We start from the raw sequence: 16583 nt of genomic DNA, 5'->3' as shown, positions 1-16583 counted from the left end.
TTGGGGGAAATGTCATGAGAATTTCCTTATAATAATGTTTTATTACTTTTTCTTTTACACCACTAGTATATTCCTATAAAAATTCAAAATCTATAACCCCTGTTCACAAAATTATTGAGACTTAATTTTGGTATTATTACAGATTGCCTAGAATCATTTGGTTTTTTGTTTGTTTTTTTTCTGTTGGAATTTAAACGAAAATTTCATAGATCTCAATTACTTTATTGATCATTAGACCACGTATTAGAGTGCATTCTTTTATATTTTCTAGTAGAATAGTTTGAGGATATTGAAAGGATAATAGTAAAGAAAAACAATATCACAATAATTTTGAACATAAACGTAAGTTTGATAATACGACTATAACATATGTTATGCTAGATTGAGCGAGTGATTTTCTGTTCCCCTACCTACAGCCTTCTCAGTCAGATTTCATCGCCCTAGCCAGCTACCGGCTTCTGGGAGGTTCCAAGAAAAATTGATGAGAAAATGACATAAATAGTCCCTTAACTATAGGAGTAGGTCTAAAATGGTCCCTGAACTATATACTTAACGGATTTAGTCCTTCAACTATTCAAAAACTTGTCAATTTTGGTCCCTTAACTATACACTTATCGATTTTAGTCCATTAACTATAAACTTACTGATTTTAGTCCTTTAAGTATTCAAAAACTTATCAAGTTTGGTCTTTGTCCATTTTTTTAATACAAATAGCTTAGGTATATATTAACAGAATCTATGCCTCGAGAAATTAAATCATTTAGCAACTTTTTCTATTGGTTCTCTCTCCGTTACTTTTTCTTCAAATTAACCTTACGCAAAGAACCTTAACCTTAACGATTTAAAATAAAATTCACGAGGAAAAAAAATATAAGTCATAATTTTATTCAACAGCGGATAAAATGAAGCATATTATTGTTACTAATGACTTGAATATGTCAAACTTTATTATAAAAAGAAAAAAAGTTATTATCTGTTAAATCCAAAGTTTGTACTCCAACGATTTCATTGAACGGAATTTATTTAATTTTTCAGAAATGGTAATTTATAAAATGGTAGATTTGCAATTTTTTAAACTTTTTTTTTAAATAGATCAATTTTATTAGTCTATTCATTTTATTTTACGTAAAGAAATTTGAGTAAATTGAATAAAATTTGCATTGATTAGCATGATGCATGATAAGTTTCTCGAACAAAAACTATCAAAGTTTAGGATGGTGCATATTAAAAACCAAAGCTATTTGTATTAAAAAAAATGGACAAAAACCAAACTTGATAAGTTTGTGAATACTTAAAGGACTAAAATCGGTAAATTTATAGTTAAGGGACTAAAATCAGTAAGTGTATAGTTAAGGGACCAAAGCTGACAAATTTTTGAATAGTTAAAGGACTAAATCCGTTAAGTGTATAGTTCAGGGACCATTTTAGACCTACTCCTATAGTTGACGGACTATTTATGTCATTTACTTAAAAATTGATCATTAGGATATACAAATGGTCTTTTTCTTCACGTTTTAAGAGTTTCAGGTGTTTAATTTATAATTTATAATTAAAAAGACGTAGCATAGATGATTCTTTAACTAGAAGAATTCAAATTTTGTTTCTGTTTCTAGACTTTCGTGGGGTTGAAAATATAATAGAGATATCTGTCAAAGCATATGATATGTTATTTATTTATTTAAAAATATATGGACATAGTATGTATGCAGAAAACGAAGCATACGCGGAATTTGGTCCACCTCTCGTGCACAACGAAAAAGGGACAGAGAAAACCTTGTATTTTTAGAAGCATCTGGAAGGGAAAAAGGCAAAGATGCCAAAAAGATTTGTTAATTAAATGGATTATTTACCCTAACATGTTGCTACAGAGATGACCAACTAAATATACAGCGATAGATTCGACAAACATATGCAGATAGATGATGGTAAAGAGCACACAAACAGTTATCTTTACTCACAAAAACAAAGGTCTACAAAGACTTGTCCACACATTTAAAAAAAACACAACACCATCAAACGGCACCATCTCTTTGGATACACGATTCAACACATTCAAAACATGAGGCTGAGCACATCCAGCTAACGTTTAGCATACGCCATAAGAACTAGTTAAATGGGTTTGATCTTGAAATGGAGCGAGATCAGAGAGAACACAAAACACTTCAGATCCTGCAATGACAAATCCACAGTCACATACTGCTGAAACAAACCTAAAAGAAATGCATCAATCATACTCTGCTTTAAAAGATAATAACATGTCAGCAGTTGCAGACTTGCAGCAAGTTTTCAATTAACAATTAATTAGATCAAAAGAAACCAAGTGGGAGTTTAATTTCTTCCCTTCTTTAGTTCAGGAGACGTACTATAGTTTAGTTCTATGAAATGAGAAAATCTCACAGGAATCTTTGGCAACTCATACATTTTATTAAATGCATGTCCAAGAAACTACTGTTCCCCCTTACCCCTCCACGCACCCCTAGCCTCCCACCCCCAAGAAAAAAGGAAAGAAACATCTCCTCTTAGTTTACTATATTCCGCTTCAGATAATACAACATCTTTATTCAAAAGTCACTTGCTAACAACATTCTCACAAGACACCTAATCCATCCAGCCTTTTCATATTCCAAGTAGCTTCAATATGTGCTTATAAAAAGCTAAAGTGTTACTTTTCATCTTTCTAAGTCTTGGTTAGCAGAGTTGCCTCATGCATGTGCTGGTGGGAGGTACCAGGTACCGGTGGAAGAGCCAGTCCAGCCACCAGCACTACTGAAAATGAAAAATGGAAAAAAAAAAAAAAAAAAAAGTCCTTGTGCTTCGGAATCAACCACCAGTGCAAATTTTAACATTATTAGGGTGACAATATGTAGCTCAAATTCCTCCATAATTTCAACCAAGCAATGGAACTCTATGTTGCTCGGACTCTTCAAAAATGCCAATGGTTGCGTGTCGGATTCGCCAAAAGTAGTGTATTTTTGAAGAATCCAAGACGAGTGCGGCATCAAAAGTGAAGAGTCCGCGCAACTAAGAATTGGAACTAATTGGTTGAGAACACAAAATCCTGGAGAATCTCTCCCAACATAAAAGGAACAGAGAAGATCATGAGAATATTTTTAAATGAGTGAGAGGATCATTAGATTTTAACAGTGTAGGACTACAGACCACAGTTATTAAGGCAATCCTTTGGCCTGCGGCTCCAAATTACTTAGAGATTCTACGTTCAATAAGCACAGGCAGCCAGGACTAAAGTTCCCGCTATGCATGGGATCAAGAGAAAGGCCGGACTACAAGGGTCTATTGTATGCAGCCTTACCCTACATGCATCACAAAAACACAGGACACATCACAAAGTCAAGCCATCACAATTACAGCACAATACCAGTCAGAGGTGTAGTAACTACACATCTGGTATGAGCTGAGCTAGTTCACACTTTTATAAGTTTCAACTTGAGCCTGAGTTTCCATTTTGTAAAGTTCTATATACCAAAGTTTCTGCTTTGTTCCTTAAACAATGCACAATCTCATATATTTTTGGTGCATAAAATATTCTAAGGAAAAAAATTGCAGTCTTCTCCTTGATGTTTACCACTCAAAACAGTCAGACCAACTTCAACGCCATTGTATCCCTGGACCATCTGAAGTCCCTCATGATACCACCACACGGACTTCAACCTTTCCGCTGGCCTCTCCGCACCTAGCCCCCTCCACCATTGTTCTTCTCAAGTCTAAACTCCAAAAAAAACCTCCCTCCCCCCTCTGAATCCTGATACCATATCCTACTTTCTTGCCATCCTGGATCACTATTGTCATAAGGTAGGAAGTTAAAGGACTAAGATCAGCAAGAATTCTTAATATCGATTGCTCTTTCTTTTCTTTTACTCCTAATAATTATAATCTCCCCCAACCCAACAAAAAAAGAAGTAAAACGATAATAAATACCCATCACTTTCTCTTCATGATCAAACCATGGTGTTATTGAAAGGGTGGAAGATGAAAAAAAGGAGAAAGTATGCAACCATAGAAGCAGCACTATGCAGCAATGAGACTACAAACTAAGTCCAGCTGCAATAAGAGGAGTATCTCCAAATCAAAGTCGATCTTCTCTATTCTTGTAAAGATAGAACAGAGGCCTTCACCATCCAGTTTCCAATGCAATCTAAAGAGGGAGTTTGATGGGAGTTAATTTTTCTTATGGAACTCAGCAATTGGAACCAGATTAAGTCCAGAAGGTTCACATATAACAGATTTACACATTTGAACGACCATTTAACTGTTTACAACTAGGATCCTTGATCTGCTTTGAGTGAGTAATATATCTAGCTAATGAAGACTAATACCATATTGCTTGTACAGCTCCAAATAAAAGTGAAACATAATAATATAAAGTATCGTGCATCTAGACCATTTGAAAGAAGAAAAAGGATCCTCTAAAAATAAACTCCGCTAGATAAAATGAGACCTACATGTATATGTAATAAAAATATAAAATATGGATGTAAATAGCCAGAATGATGTTTGCATTCCTATCAGAGCTATTTATATTGCATTTTCACACATTAATACGTACAACATTGCAACTTATTCCAAGAAGCTTTTGACATATCCACATAAAGAAGTAAAAAAGAGAAAATTATTGTAGATCATAACCTGAACAAGATAATAGAAGATACGAAGTCCCTCGGGATCATTACTAGTCTGCACATCCATTAATGAACCAATCTTAGATGTAGTGAATGATATGTGTTCATTTCCCATCACAATCTCAAGCTCTTGTCTACCAACTCTATCTGGTTCTGGCCAGTTGTTATCATCTTCCTTCATGATCTACAACAAACACACACGCAAATCCTTTTAATTCTTCCATTTTGTAATCAGAATGATAGTCAAGTTATTTATACCAAGGAAGTAAAGAGGTGGACGAGATACAAAGTCGGAGTTGCACAAGACATCAGCCTGAACAAAACAAACCCCAACCCTCCACTGCACCTCTCTCCCTTCCTTAAAGAACCCTTCCTTGGACAACAATTCAAACAAGAAAAGTTCATCTATGTGATAACTAGAAATTTACATCTAGTTTTTTTTATGACGAATTTACATATAGTTTTTTATGTTATCAAAATAATAATTTTGCTTCCTTGCAATGAACGTTAACCCCAAAACTGCTTCAAATATAGTGGTTATCTTTCTTCTGATATGACAATTTCGCCTCTTCACTAACATTATTAGATCCAAATGGCTCTAAGAATTGGTATTCCTCTCTTTTTATTAATCTTCCACAATCATTGGTCTTTAAAAGACTATGATCTTGGCAGAATCAGGACATAAGTAACAAGCGAAAGTTAGTCCTGAAAAAGAAAAATCCCACCCCTCCACCACAGCTCCTTCTCTCCTTCTAAAGGAACTCTTCCTAGGAAAACGATTCAAATGAATAAAACAAGAAAATCTCCTTTTCACCAAATTGATATCTAGAAATTTACACCTAGTTGCCATGTTATCAAATTGATAATTTTGCTTATCACCAATGAATGTTGCACCATAATTGCTCCAAATATCGTGATTATCTTTCTCCTAGGATGAGAATTTTGGCTCCTTACTAACATTTTTATATCAGAATGGCTCTAAAAATTAGTATTCCAGTCTTTTCATTGTCTTTCCCACAGTCATTGACCTAGAAATAACTTGGATTTTTCCCACATCAGAACATAAGTAACAACCAAAAGCTAATGGACAGCACTCCATAGACAATCAATCAATCAATTATGCCTCATCCTCACATTAACTGGGGTTGGCTAGATATATGAATCCTCCACATCATAGTTAGACTACTCATCCTTCAAATGCTTCGGACTGACGATTAAACCACATAAATAACATGTAGCAAAAATCAGCTGTAAGTTAATCCAAAACCCTAAACACCAAATTGAAAGGAGGAAGCGAGTTTGGCCTAAACCCTATTGTAAGCCAAAACAATAGAATGCAATGGAATAGAAGAAAAAGAGAGAGAGAGGGACAAAAAACCTCGCTATCAGCAACAATGCGGCGGCATTCTTTGAGAACAGAAGGGGTAAGGAAGACTTCCTTGCGAATCATTGTATCGTTCTTGTAGTTGGAATTGTTAGCATAACGGAGCTTGCCATCAGGCCTAAACTCAAACTCTAAGAACTCGTGACCGAATTTTCCTTTGTGACCCACGTAATATCTCAGGTAAAACTCGTCATTCTCTGCCATTTCCCCCATAGTTTGCCCTCTTCTTCCGAATACAGTGTCAACGGCGACTCCCTTTTAGGTCTAAACACCGCCCCTTTGAGTTTTGAGGCCAAACTGTGAATTAAGAAAGCCCATAGGGGCCTTTTTTCAAAATTATAGAATTTTGGAGGAGTAAAGTGTTTAGACACAAGAAGTTAATGGGGTCATTGTGAATATTTAAATACATTAAATTTTTAGATAATTAAGTGCATTTGTGGTTTAAATATTTACTAGTGAATTGAGCCGCGCTTCGCGCGGTAATAAGTTTTTGAACAATTTATTCATAACATGCGAATGATAAAATTGATCTCTTAACGTACATGAGTAACAAATTGGAAACATAATTTTCCTTTGTACATTTTAAAAAATGTATTCAACTTTATTTCCTTTCATGGAAAATTTAATCTTTAATATGTTTATATACTATATTTTAAATTTAAATCTAAAAACGTGGTTACTATATAAACAGAACTTGTCTAACAGTCTCATTTACATGCTACCATGTTTTCTATCTTTGTATATAAAAAAAAAAAAAAATTACTTTGTTCTCTTTATTTTCTCTTCCTTTCCATCACTTCTTTCCTACTCACCACTCTTCTTTAATCTTTACATTTTCATTCATCTTCATTTATAAAATTGAAAAGAAGTAGAAAAAGAATAATATTGTAAATCAAATCTATCTTTCCTTTTTCTTTCTTTTTCTCTTCAAATTCGTTATCTCTAGTCTCCTATTAATTTTATCTAACTGTCTTATTTTTCTCTTATGATAATATTCATTATTGTGCCTTGTAAATTATATATGAAAGATATTGAAATAACTCTCCCAAGCAAAGCATACTATGTAATAATATGAAGAATCATAAATATTTGTATAATTGTATAACACAATATTTATTCAATTTAATTAGAAAATATGAAAATTATTCAATCAGTTAGGAGTTGGGACTTAAGACTTGGGAGCAATAATCTTAACCGGAGAACAATTAACTAAGAATATTACGGAAGAACCAACATAATAATATAAATTATTCTAATATTTTTTTCTTTTTTATCACAAATGTGTCTGTAAGCAAATTCTTCTTCATGTTAGTAGTTGTTTCTATGTTTTCAATTTTTATATAATCTCTTATTATTGGTCTTTTTAATTGCTCATACAAATAAATTCAACCAAATAAAAAAAATATGAATCTCACAAGATAATTTTGATTAAACAAAGTTTTAAACAAATAAAATAGTGAATATGCCAAGTGAAGATCTACATTCTTTCTTTGTCTTCATTGTCTTCCTACTTATCTAACATAAAATAATTTAAACAAATTAAATAATGACCTGGTATTTATTGTTGATGAGAGGTGACATTTATCTCATGAAATTAATTAAAATGCACGCGCAAGCTGATCTAAAGATCACACCATTATATAAAAATATATATATAAAAATTAGACTTTTAGACATAAGCTTACAACTGCAAAACTGAAGTACTACATGCGATATATTTGAATGAAGAATTTGAGAAAGTCCAAGGAATATGGGAGAAGATTAAATGCATGAATATTAATATGTATTAACTGTTAATTAAACTTAAATGAGATTAAATAATTGTTGATCATCTACAAACACGAAAGAAATGAAAAACGGATTAAGAAAATGAAAAAGTCTCATAAGTATGTATTAGGTATTCAATTCCATTAGAAATAAAAAATTGTTACATAGAGAATAATGGAACAAAAGAAGTCAAAAGAAAGAAAAGAAAAAAAAAAGGAGATCCCCAGCTAAAGAATATACGTGTTTGTTAGTTTATTGTATAGTAAGTAGTCATTAAATTGCCAAATTAATGATAATCACTCTTGGGTTTTTTTAAACTAAAAAAGAGAGGAATAATTAAAAGAAAGTAATTAAGAATAACTTTAGATTTTCTAATAATAAATTATATAAATAGAAAAATTAAGAAAAATATCAAATATATATAACTATTTCATTATATATACACATATACAGAATTTAAATATTATGCTTGATCTTTATATGCATAAACATAATTAAGTATATTTAGAAAATGTAGGAAAATAAACATAATCATCATAGATTGTTGTCGTATGATTTCTTGATACTGAGTCACAATGACAGAATACTTTTCTCCATGTTAGCGTCATCGGCAAATCCCTACATCAGATCCAATTCGGTTATTAATAGAATTTCCATCATGAAATAATTTTTTGTTCAAGAATAAAATTTTATTGAAATTGTTCATATCCAATTTATTCTTCGGAATCATATCACAACCTAAAAATGATGAATTGACATGATATTGTCTAAATATTAAATTATTTTGAATATATTAATCATTTTTTAAGTTTTTGATTGATTGAAAGGACAACAAAATACATGATACATGCAATTTCATTTTGATGCAAACAAAAAATATATTTTCTTGCCATCTTTTCTCCCTTTCCCCTTTGTTCTCTACTCAATGTCTCCTCTATATTACTATTCTTGTTTCGGTAAATCATCTCCCTTTCTTCTAAGTCTAAGCATATCTATATCCAATTCCGTATTTTCAATCTAATATTTTTGCTATTTCATTTTTGTTGAAATTATTTTTTTATATTTTTCAAGACCTCATCAGTTGCACTTATAAACTATTGTAAAATTGAGATTCAGAATATTTTACAAGGTCGAGATGTTCATAGATATACTATCAGTTAAGCATGGAAAGATATGAAGATCTAAATAAAGTTTATCCATTAGACCAAAGAAAAATGACGATACTTTAAAAAAGATTATTACATCTCAATTAATAATGAATAACGTAAACTATAATTTAAAAAATAAAAGGAACCTTTGAATTGTTCATAGGCTTTGGCTACTATGTGATAATATTTTTTAATAAAAAATTGAAGCATAAGAAAAGGGGGAAAATAATGTAATAGAAGAATAAATTTGACATACCAAAGAAAGTATATTGATGTGTTAATAGCACCTCAGATCAAAGTTCAAACTTGACAAATTGAGAAGAAACAGCAGTCACATTTCATGGCTTAGTAGTAGGAAATAAAGATGAGTTTCTCCTCTTATATATATTTGTTGGACAATAAAATTGATGCCACTTTTAAACTTCCTAATGAATCGGTTATTCTCCATTAAAGAGATTGAATGTGTGTAATAAATTTTTGTGATAAGAACATCTTAGATTACTGCTATAACGTGGGCTGACTCAATATAATTACATGAGATTTATTGTCCAAATATTTAAGGCTTTTGTTAATCAATTTTTATATAGAGAAAGAAAGAAAAGAAATCCAAAAAAAAAGAGAAAAAAAGACAAATGTGAATGGAGGCCATAGAGAGGTGCCACATCGCCTCCTCTATGTTTCTCCTTTATATAAATATATAGATTTGATTTGAATATATTTTAATAATATTAAGATTTAAACAGTTATTTTGTTTACATTAACATCTTTATGGTCTTAATATTATTAAGAGATTTTTTGTGTGGATAATTTTTACTAATATTTTATCCATAATTACCGACCATCATTGCTAGTCATCTCCTCCATCATAACCAGTGCACCACCATTATCCTCATCAGCTATCAATCATCTCAGTTATCATAATCACTACAAATAACTAGGGGTGACAAAAGATTATGAAAAACTGACTAAATCTAATCGTATTGAATCGATATAAATCATTTATATCATTTTTCAATAAAATTGTGGACTTTTAAGTATATACCTATTCCGAACAATTGGTATATCTCTTTAATTTATAAAAAAGTCAAATTGAACCAAATAACCTTACATGTATGCAAATATATTTTATGTATTAACAATACGTTAAATTTAATATATAAATATATTTTATAACATTTATCAAATATAAATATAACTTAGGTCCCGAGTCTCTGGAGACTTGACGATTTTGGGTCTTTGTCCTTTATCTAGTCCTTAATTAATTAGCTTTAAAATTAAAAGATACCATAATAGATACTTCATCAACAATACAACAAAACTTATGTAAACACTCCTATTAAAAGTTTAAGATCAAATAATACGACAATAAAGTTTTGCATTCTTGGCTTCTTGGTGAAGAATTAAAGTGTGTCTTCAAAAATATACTTGCGAAAGAAATGTTTTAATAATAGTGTATTTTAAAGAGATACTTTAAAAGTAAAAAAATAAAAATTAACTGAATCATACTGATTTCGAAGAGAAAGCGATATGATTGGGTATTTTTTAAAACAAAAAATTAAAATGGCATAATATTTTACAATAAGCCGACCAAATCATCTCATTGACACCCCTACTTGCAACCACTATTGTTTGCAACTATACATGTTAATTGCTACTACATATACCACTTCCATAGCTATAGTTATTTTTATTGCCATCATCCTCATCGCTACCTCCACAACCTATCACGGCCCAACTATCGAGTCATGTGACACCTATTCTAACACTTAGATAGGTTACCTTTATCATCCAATTTAAAACAGGTTTTGCGAAAGAAAATCAAACATACTATAACTCTTCAAAATAATGACTAAAAACTTCTTGTAATTCAACAGAACTCCTTATTTCATATATAAAAACATTACATGTATATATACACTAGCAAGAAGCTATACCAAAGGTAAGAAAATATCCTACAGATCTCTCCTATGATTCTTACAGATTTCTCCTATGATACTGCTAACTATATTAGGTAATAGAATATTTATAACATTCTGTCACACTCCCCCTCAAGCTGGAGCATATATATTGATCATGCCTAGCTTGTTACACAAATAGTTAACTCGAGCTCCAGTCAATGCCTTTGTGAACAAATCAACTAGTTGCTCTCCTGTCTTTACATAACTCGTGGAAATCAAGTTCTCTTTAATCTTTTCACGAATAAAATGGCAGTCCACCTCGATGTGCTTCGTTCTTTCATGATACACTGGATTTGAGGCGATGTGAACGGCAGTTTGATTATCACACCAAAGTTTTGATAGTGTGGGATACTTCAACCCAACTTCACTTAAGAGGTGATGTATCCACATAATCTCACTTGTGGATTGTGCCATAGCTCTATACTCGGATTCTGCACTAGATCGAGATACAACATTTTGTCTCTTACTTCTCCATGATACCAAATTTCCACCCACAAAGACACAATAGCCAGTAGTAGACCTTCTATCAATCTTGGATCCAGCCCAATCAGCGTCTGCAAAACACTCAATGCGAGTATGTTCATTGTTTCTATATATTATGCCAAGTCCAGGGGCGCCTTTCAAGTAACACAATATTTGTTCCAAAGCTGCCCAATGTTTGATTGTAGGCGTGGGCATGAACTGACTAACAATACTTACAGCAAAAGAAATATTCGGACAAGTTACAGTGAAATAGTTTAATTTCCCAACTAATCTCCTATATCTCTCAGGATCATCGAATGGATCACCATCATCTTTTGTTAGCTGCGTATTGGGGACCATTGGAGTACTACAAGGCATGGCTGCTGACTTTACAGTTTCCTCAAGAAGGTCTAGGATATACTTCCTTTGAGATAAAAATATTCCCTTCTTGCTCCTACTTACTTCTATTCCCAAGAAGTATTTCAACTGTCCTAAATCTTTCGTGTGAAACATAGAATGCAAGAATAATTTGAGAGAAGATATTCCTGCATAATCACTCCCATTGATGACAATGTCATCCACATATACAACAAGAAGAATAATGCCAATTGCTGATTGTCTGTAAAAGACCGAATGATCACAATTGCTCTTTCTTAGCCCAAACTTCTGAACTACCTCACTAAATTTCCCAAACCAAGCACGTGGACTTTGTTTCAGACCATACAAGGATTTCTGCAAGTGACAGACTTTCTTATTCTCCCCCTGAGCAACAAAATAGGGTGGTTGCTCCATATACACTTCTTCTTGGAGATCATCATAAAGAAATGCATTCTTGATATCCAACTGATGTAGCGACCAATTTTGAGAAGCAGCCAGAGAAATAAACAAGCGGACGGAAGTGAGTTTGGCCACCGGAGAAAAAATATCAGAATAATCCACCCCATAAGTCTGAGCATATCCCTTAGCCACCAATCTAGCTTTAAGCCTAGCCACAGAACCATCAGGATTTACTTTGACTGTAAAAACCCATTTACATCCCACTACCTTCTTCCCTTTTGGTAAGTCCACCAAATTCCAAGAGTGGTTTTCATCTAACGCATGTATCTCATCGAGCATTGCATTATACCACCCAGGGTGATTCAAAGCTTCTCGAACTGTTTTGGGTACAAAGATAGAATCTAGAGAAGCAATCAAAGAGCAAAATACGAGAGACAAATGGTCATATGAGATAAAATTAGCAATGGAATATATTGATGGACATTGACGCTTACCTTTGCGAAGAGCAATAGGAATGTCAAGATTTTCTGTTGGAGAGGGATTGACTGGAGGAGGATCTGATGACGAGAGAGTTGGTGCAAGACATGTATCATTGGTCACTTGTCGCCTCGAATAAACTTGAACTATCGACGACTTTGTTTAAGCAAGAGGAACATCAGAAGACACATTTTTCATTGATTGTTTAACACTACCAGGGACTTCTTTATGATGTTCTGATCTCGATAGAGTTGTCCTATAAATGAGCCATTCTTCTTCTTCCTGCTGCCCCTGAGTGGGAAAAGTGTCGGAAAAGGAAAAAAATGATATGCTTTCAGAGAACACCACATCTATCAACACTATATATTTGTTAAGGGTTGGCGAGTAGCATCGATAACCCTTCTGTAAGCGAGAATATCCCAAAAAGACACACTTCAAGGCCTTTGGATCTAGTTTAGTAATATGGGGTTGCACATCACGAACACAACAAGTACTCCCAAACACCTTTGGTTCTAATAGAAATAATGGCTTATTAGGAAAGAGAATACCATAGGAAATATCACCATTAAGCACTGTGGATGGCATGCGATTAATTAGAAAGCTAGTTGTGGATACCGCATCTGCCCAAAATTGCTTAGGTACCTTCATTTGAAATAGCAAAGCACGAGCTGTCTCAAGCAAATGTCTATTTTTCCTCTCAACCACTCCATTTTGAGAGGGTGTATCAACACACGAAGATTGATGAAGGATACCATATTGATTCATGTAGTTCTGAAATGATGCTGACATGAATTCTTTAGCATTATCACTCCTCAATATATGTACAAAAACATTAAATTGTGTCTTAATCTCAGCACAAAAATTTGAGAAATGGGAGAACACTTCAGAACGATTTTTCATAAAGTAAATCCATGTCATTCGAGAAAAATCATCCACAAAAGTAACAAAATATCTAAACCCAACTTTAGACACAACAGGGCATGGTCCCCAAACATCTGAATGAACTAATTCGAAAGCAAAATCAGCCCGCTTATTATTTCTAGGACTTAACGAGCTTCTATGGTGTTTTGCAAAATAACAAGCCTCACAGTCTTCAAAACTGGAAGAGAAGGATGTCCCAAATGACAATGTGCTTCAAATGACGAGACGATACTAGAGCAAGCAACTGATGGAAGTGCCCATTCATCAAGAATGTATAGACCGTCTGATACATGTCCTTTACCAATAATTTGTTTCGTCATAAGATCCTGAAAAAGACAATGATCGGGATATAATGAGACAAAACATTTTAGTTCTTTGGTAAGTTTACTCACAAGAATTAGATTAAAGGCAAGACTAGGTAAGCCTAGCACAGAGGACAAAGTAATAAATGAAGTGGCGTTAACGGTCCCAGATCCCTCAATGGTATAACTAGACCCATCAGCTATGGTAACAGAGGATGGTACTTTATGTGCCCAGAATTTAGAAAAAAAATTGGGATTACCTATCATGTGATTTGTGGCACCTGAATCAATGATCCAGTTGCTTCAGGAGGAAATGAGACATTTGTTACCTGACTCATTAAGGGCAGGAGCTGGCATTGATTCTTGATACTTTGTAAGTCTAGCATACTCATCAGCAGAAATTGTAACAGTTGAGGGTGAACTCGAAGTGGCAGCAACAACGGCAATTTGAGTCTGTTGGTTGCGAAGTTGTAATTTCTTACAGTTTCACCTTATGTGCCCGGGTTCCTTACAATAGCGACAAGTATTGTTATTGTTCCATCTCCCAGCATCATTGTTTCCTTCTTTGTTATTGTTCCATACCCCAGTATTGTTGTTATTGTTCCACATCATTGTTATGGTTCCATTTCCCTGCATCATTGTTATGATTCCATTTTTCTCCATCTTTGTTATTGTTCCATTTTCCTACATCATTGTTGTTGTTCCATCTCCGTGCATTATTTCTTCCTCCTCCTCCTTTTGCAACAAGCACATTAGTCTGTTGATTGGCTGGAGTACTCTCTGTGCGCAACATCCGACTGAAAACATCTTTGAGAGAAGTGATCTCAGAACTGGAGAGAATTTGTGATTTAGCAGTCTCAAACTCAGAGGGGAGTCCGGCTAAAAAGCTCATTATCGCCATTTGTTCCCTCTGAGCTTGTTGCACCTTGATAGCAGTACTGAATTGTAGAAGTACATTCAGTTCCTCGTAGGTTTTCTTGAACTCCATGAAGTATGTAGTGAGTGACTTAGCTTCCTTCTCAGAACGATAGAAAGCCTTAGAAACTTCATAAATCCGAGATAAATTACCTTTTCCAGAGTACAAATACTTCAAATAATCCATTAATTCTTTCACAAACTCACAGTGATTAACCAAACCAACCACTTCATTATCAATAAAGTTTATGATTTGCAAGATTAGTGTAGCATCATCTCTAAGCCAAGCCTTTTTAGCATCATTGGTTGGAGGATCTTGTATAAGATGACCATCTTTTTCAATACTACGCAAATAGATCCTGATTTTTCTACTCCAATCTAAATAATTAGACCCACTTAATTTAGAATCTGTAATTTTGGATAATGCTGGAACAATTTCAGTCATGGCAGATTTATCCTCAACCATTTTAACTAATGTTTAGCCAAGAAATTGATCAAGAAGAACAAAGGATCAAAAAATCTGCCACTAAACTGGTCGATAAGAGCAATAGATCGACACTAGAACTGACCAAAGCAGTCACAGAAGCAAAGGTAAAAATACAAACTCGGAAGTCGATGCTGGGACAACAAGCGAAGATGTAATCTGCCAAACCCAAGAAGTCGAAACCTTTTCCTAAGATGCTAGGAAAAGTTCCAAAATTTTTCTGAATCAAGATCTTGAGCCCTAGTGGCTCTGATATCATGTAATTCAACAGAACTCCTTATTTCATATATAAAAACATTACATGTATATATACACTAGCAAGAAGTTATACCAAAGGTAAGAAAATATCCTACAGATCTCTCCTATGATTCTTACAGATTTCTCTTATGATACTGCTAACTATATTAGGTAATAGAATATTTACAACATTCTGTCACACTTCTTAATCTCAACTTCCAATATAAAATTAGTGGCGAAGCCAGAAATCTTATCAAGGTATTCAAGAATAAAAAAATTTCGATAAGTGAGTTGAATGTTATTTTGTTTAGCCTAGCCGATTTTTCCATGAACAATCTCAACATTCTATCAAATACGAACAATCAAGATGTTTTTTCTCCTGCATTGATTTTATAATATAAAAAATATAGAATGAATTATTGTGTATAAAGTGAAATACTAATTAAACAAACGAGTCCAAATATTTACCAAACACAAATCACACCATCAATGAAACAAATTCAAAATGATTTTTTCGAAAATGCATTCTATATTGGATAAAATTATAAATACAACTATTATCTACTTAATCACATATTTCAAATAAATAATTTATTTATGAACTCTATATTGATTTAAATTTGTAATTTTAAGAATTAAGAAAGTTGAGAAATATTTTTAAAAATTTAGGTGAACTAAAATTAATAATCTAAAATAAATGTATTTGTTTGATGCAAGAAAAATGGTGTATGTACAAGTGAGCTGTTGTCAAAATAAAACAAAAAATGTTGTGCTATAAAATGGTTCGAAACCTAGGACTAATTGATTCAAATAGACATCCTTTACCACTGCACCAAATGTGTAGCTTTTGTCAAGTGTGTCCAACTTTAAATATATATCATTTAAACGCAGAATTTCACATATATATTCAACGTAATTTTCAGGGTAGCTACAACTCTGCCCTTGTATAAACCCATTGAAGATACAATGAAAACCTTTTGAAAATATCATAAAAATCTTTCCTAGGAACTGGTCTAAATAGGTACAAAAGCTTCTAAAAATATGAAATAACATAAAAGAAAAATGGGCACGGCTTCCACCATGGCCAGAGAGGAGTCAAAATTGGTGGAGATTA

At 33.1% G+C, this 16583-nt stretch overlaps 1 protein-coding gene across 1 annotated transcript; it reads right to left on the bottom strand.

Annotated features, from left to right (window-relative positions):
- Nucleotides 1-1920: 1920 nt before the first annotated feature.
- Nucleotides 1921-6315, bottom strand: LOC125860338 (protein mago nashi homolog). Its single transcript, XM_049540278.1, has 3 exons — nt 6016-6315; nt 4645-4821; nt 1921-2169 (listed from the first exon to the last, which is right to left on the bottom strand). Exons 1-3 carry the CDS (start codon nt 6232-6234, stop codon nt 2110-2112), a joined length of 456 nt encoding a protein of 151 aa, XP_049396235.1. The 5' UTR covers nt 6235-6315; the 3' UTR covers nt 1921-2109.
- Between the last annotated feature and the right edge of the window lie 10268 nt (nt 6316-16583).

This window comes from Solanum stenotomum, chromosome 3 (assembly GCF_019186545.1).
Source record: "Solanum stenotomum isolate F172 chromosome 3, ASM1918654v1, whole genome shotgun sequence".
NCBI classification, from domain to species: domain Eukaryota; kingdom Viridiplantae; phylum Streptophyta; class Magnoliopsida; order Solanales; family Solanaceae; genus Solanum; species Solanum stenotomum.
This window is presented reverse-complemented; position numbering and strand designations above follow the sequence as displayed.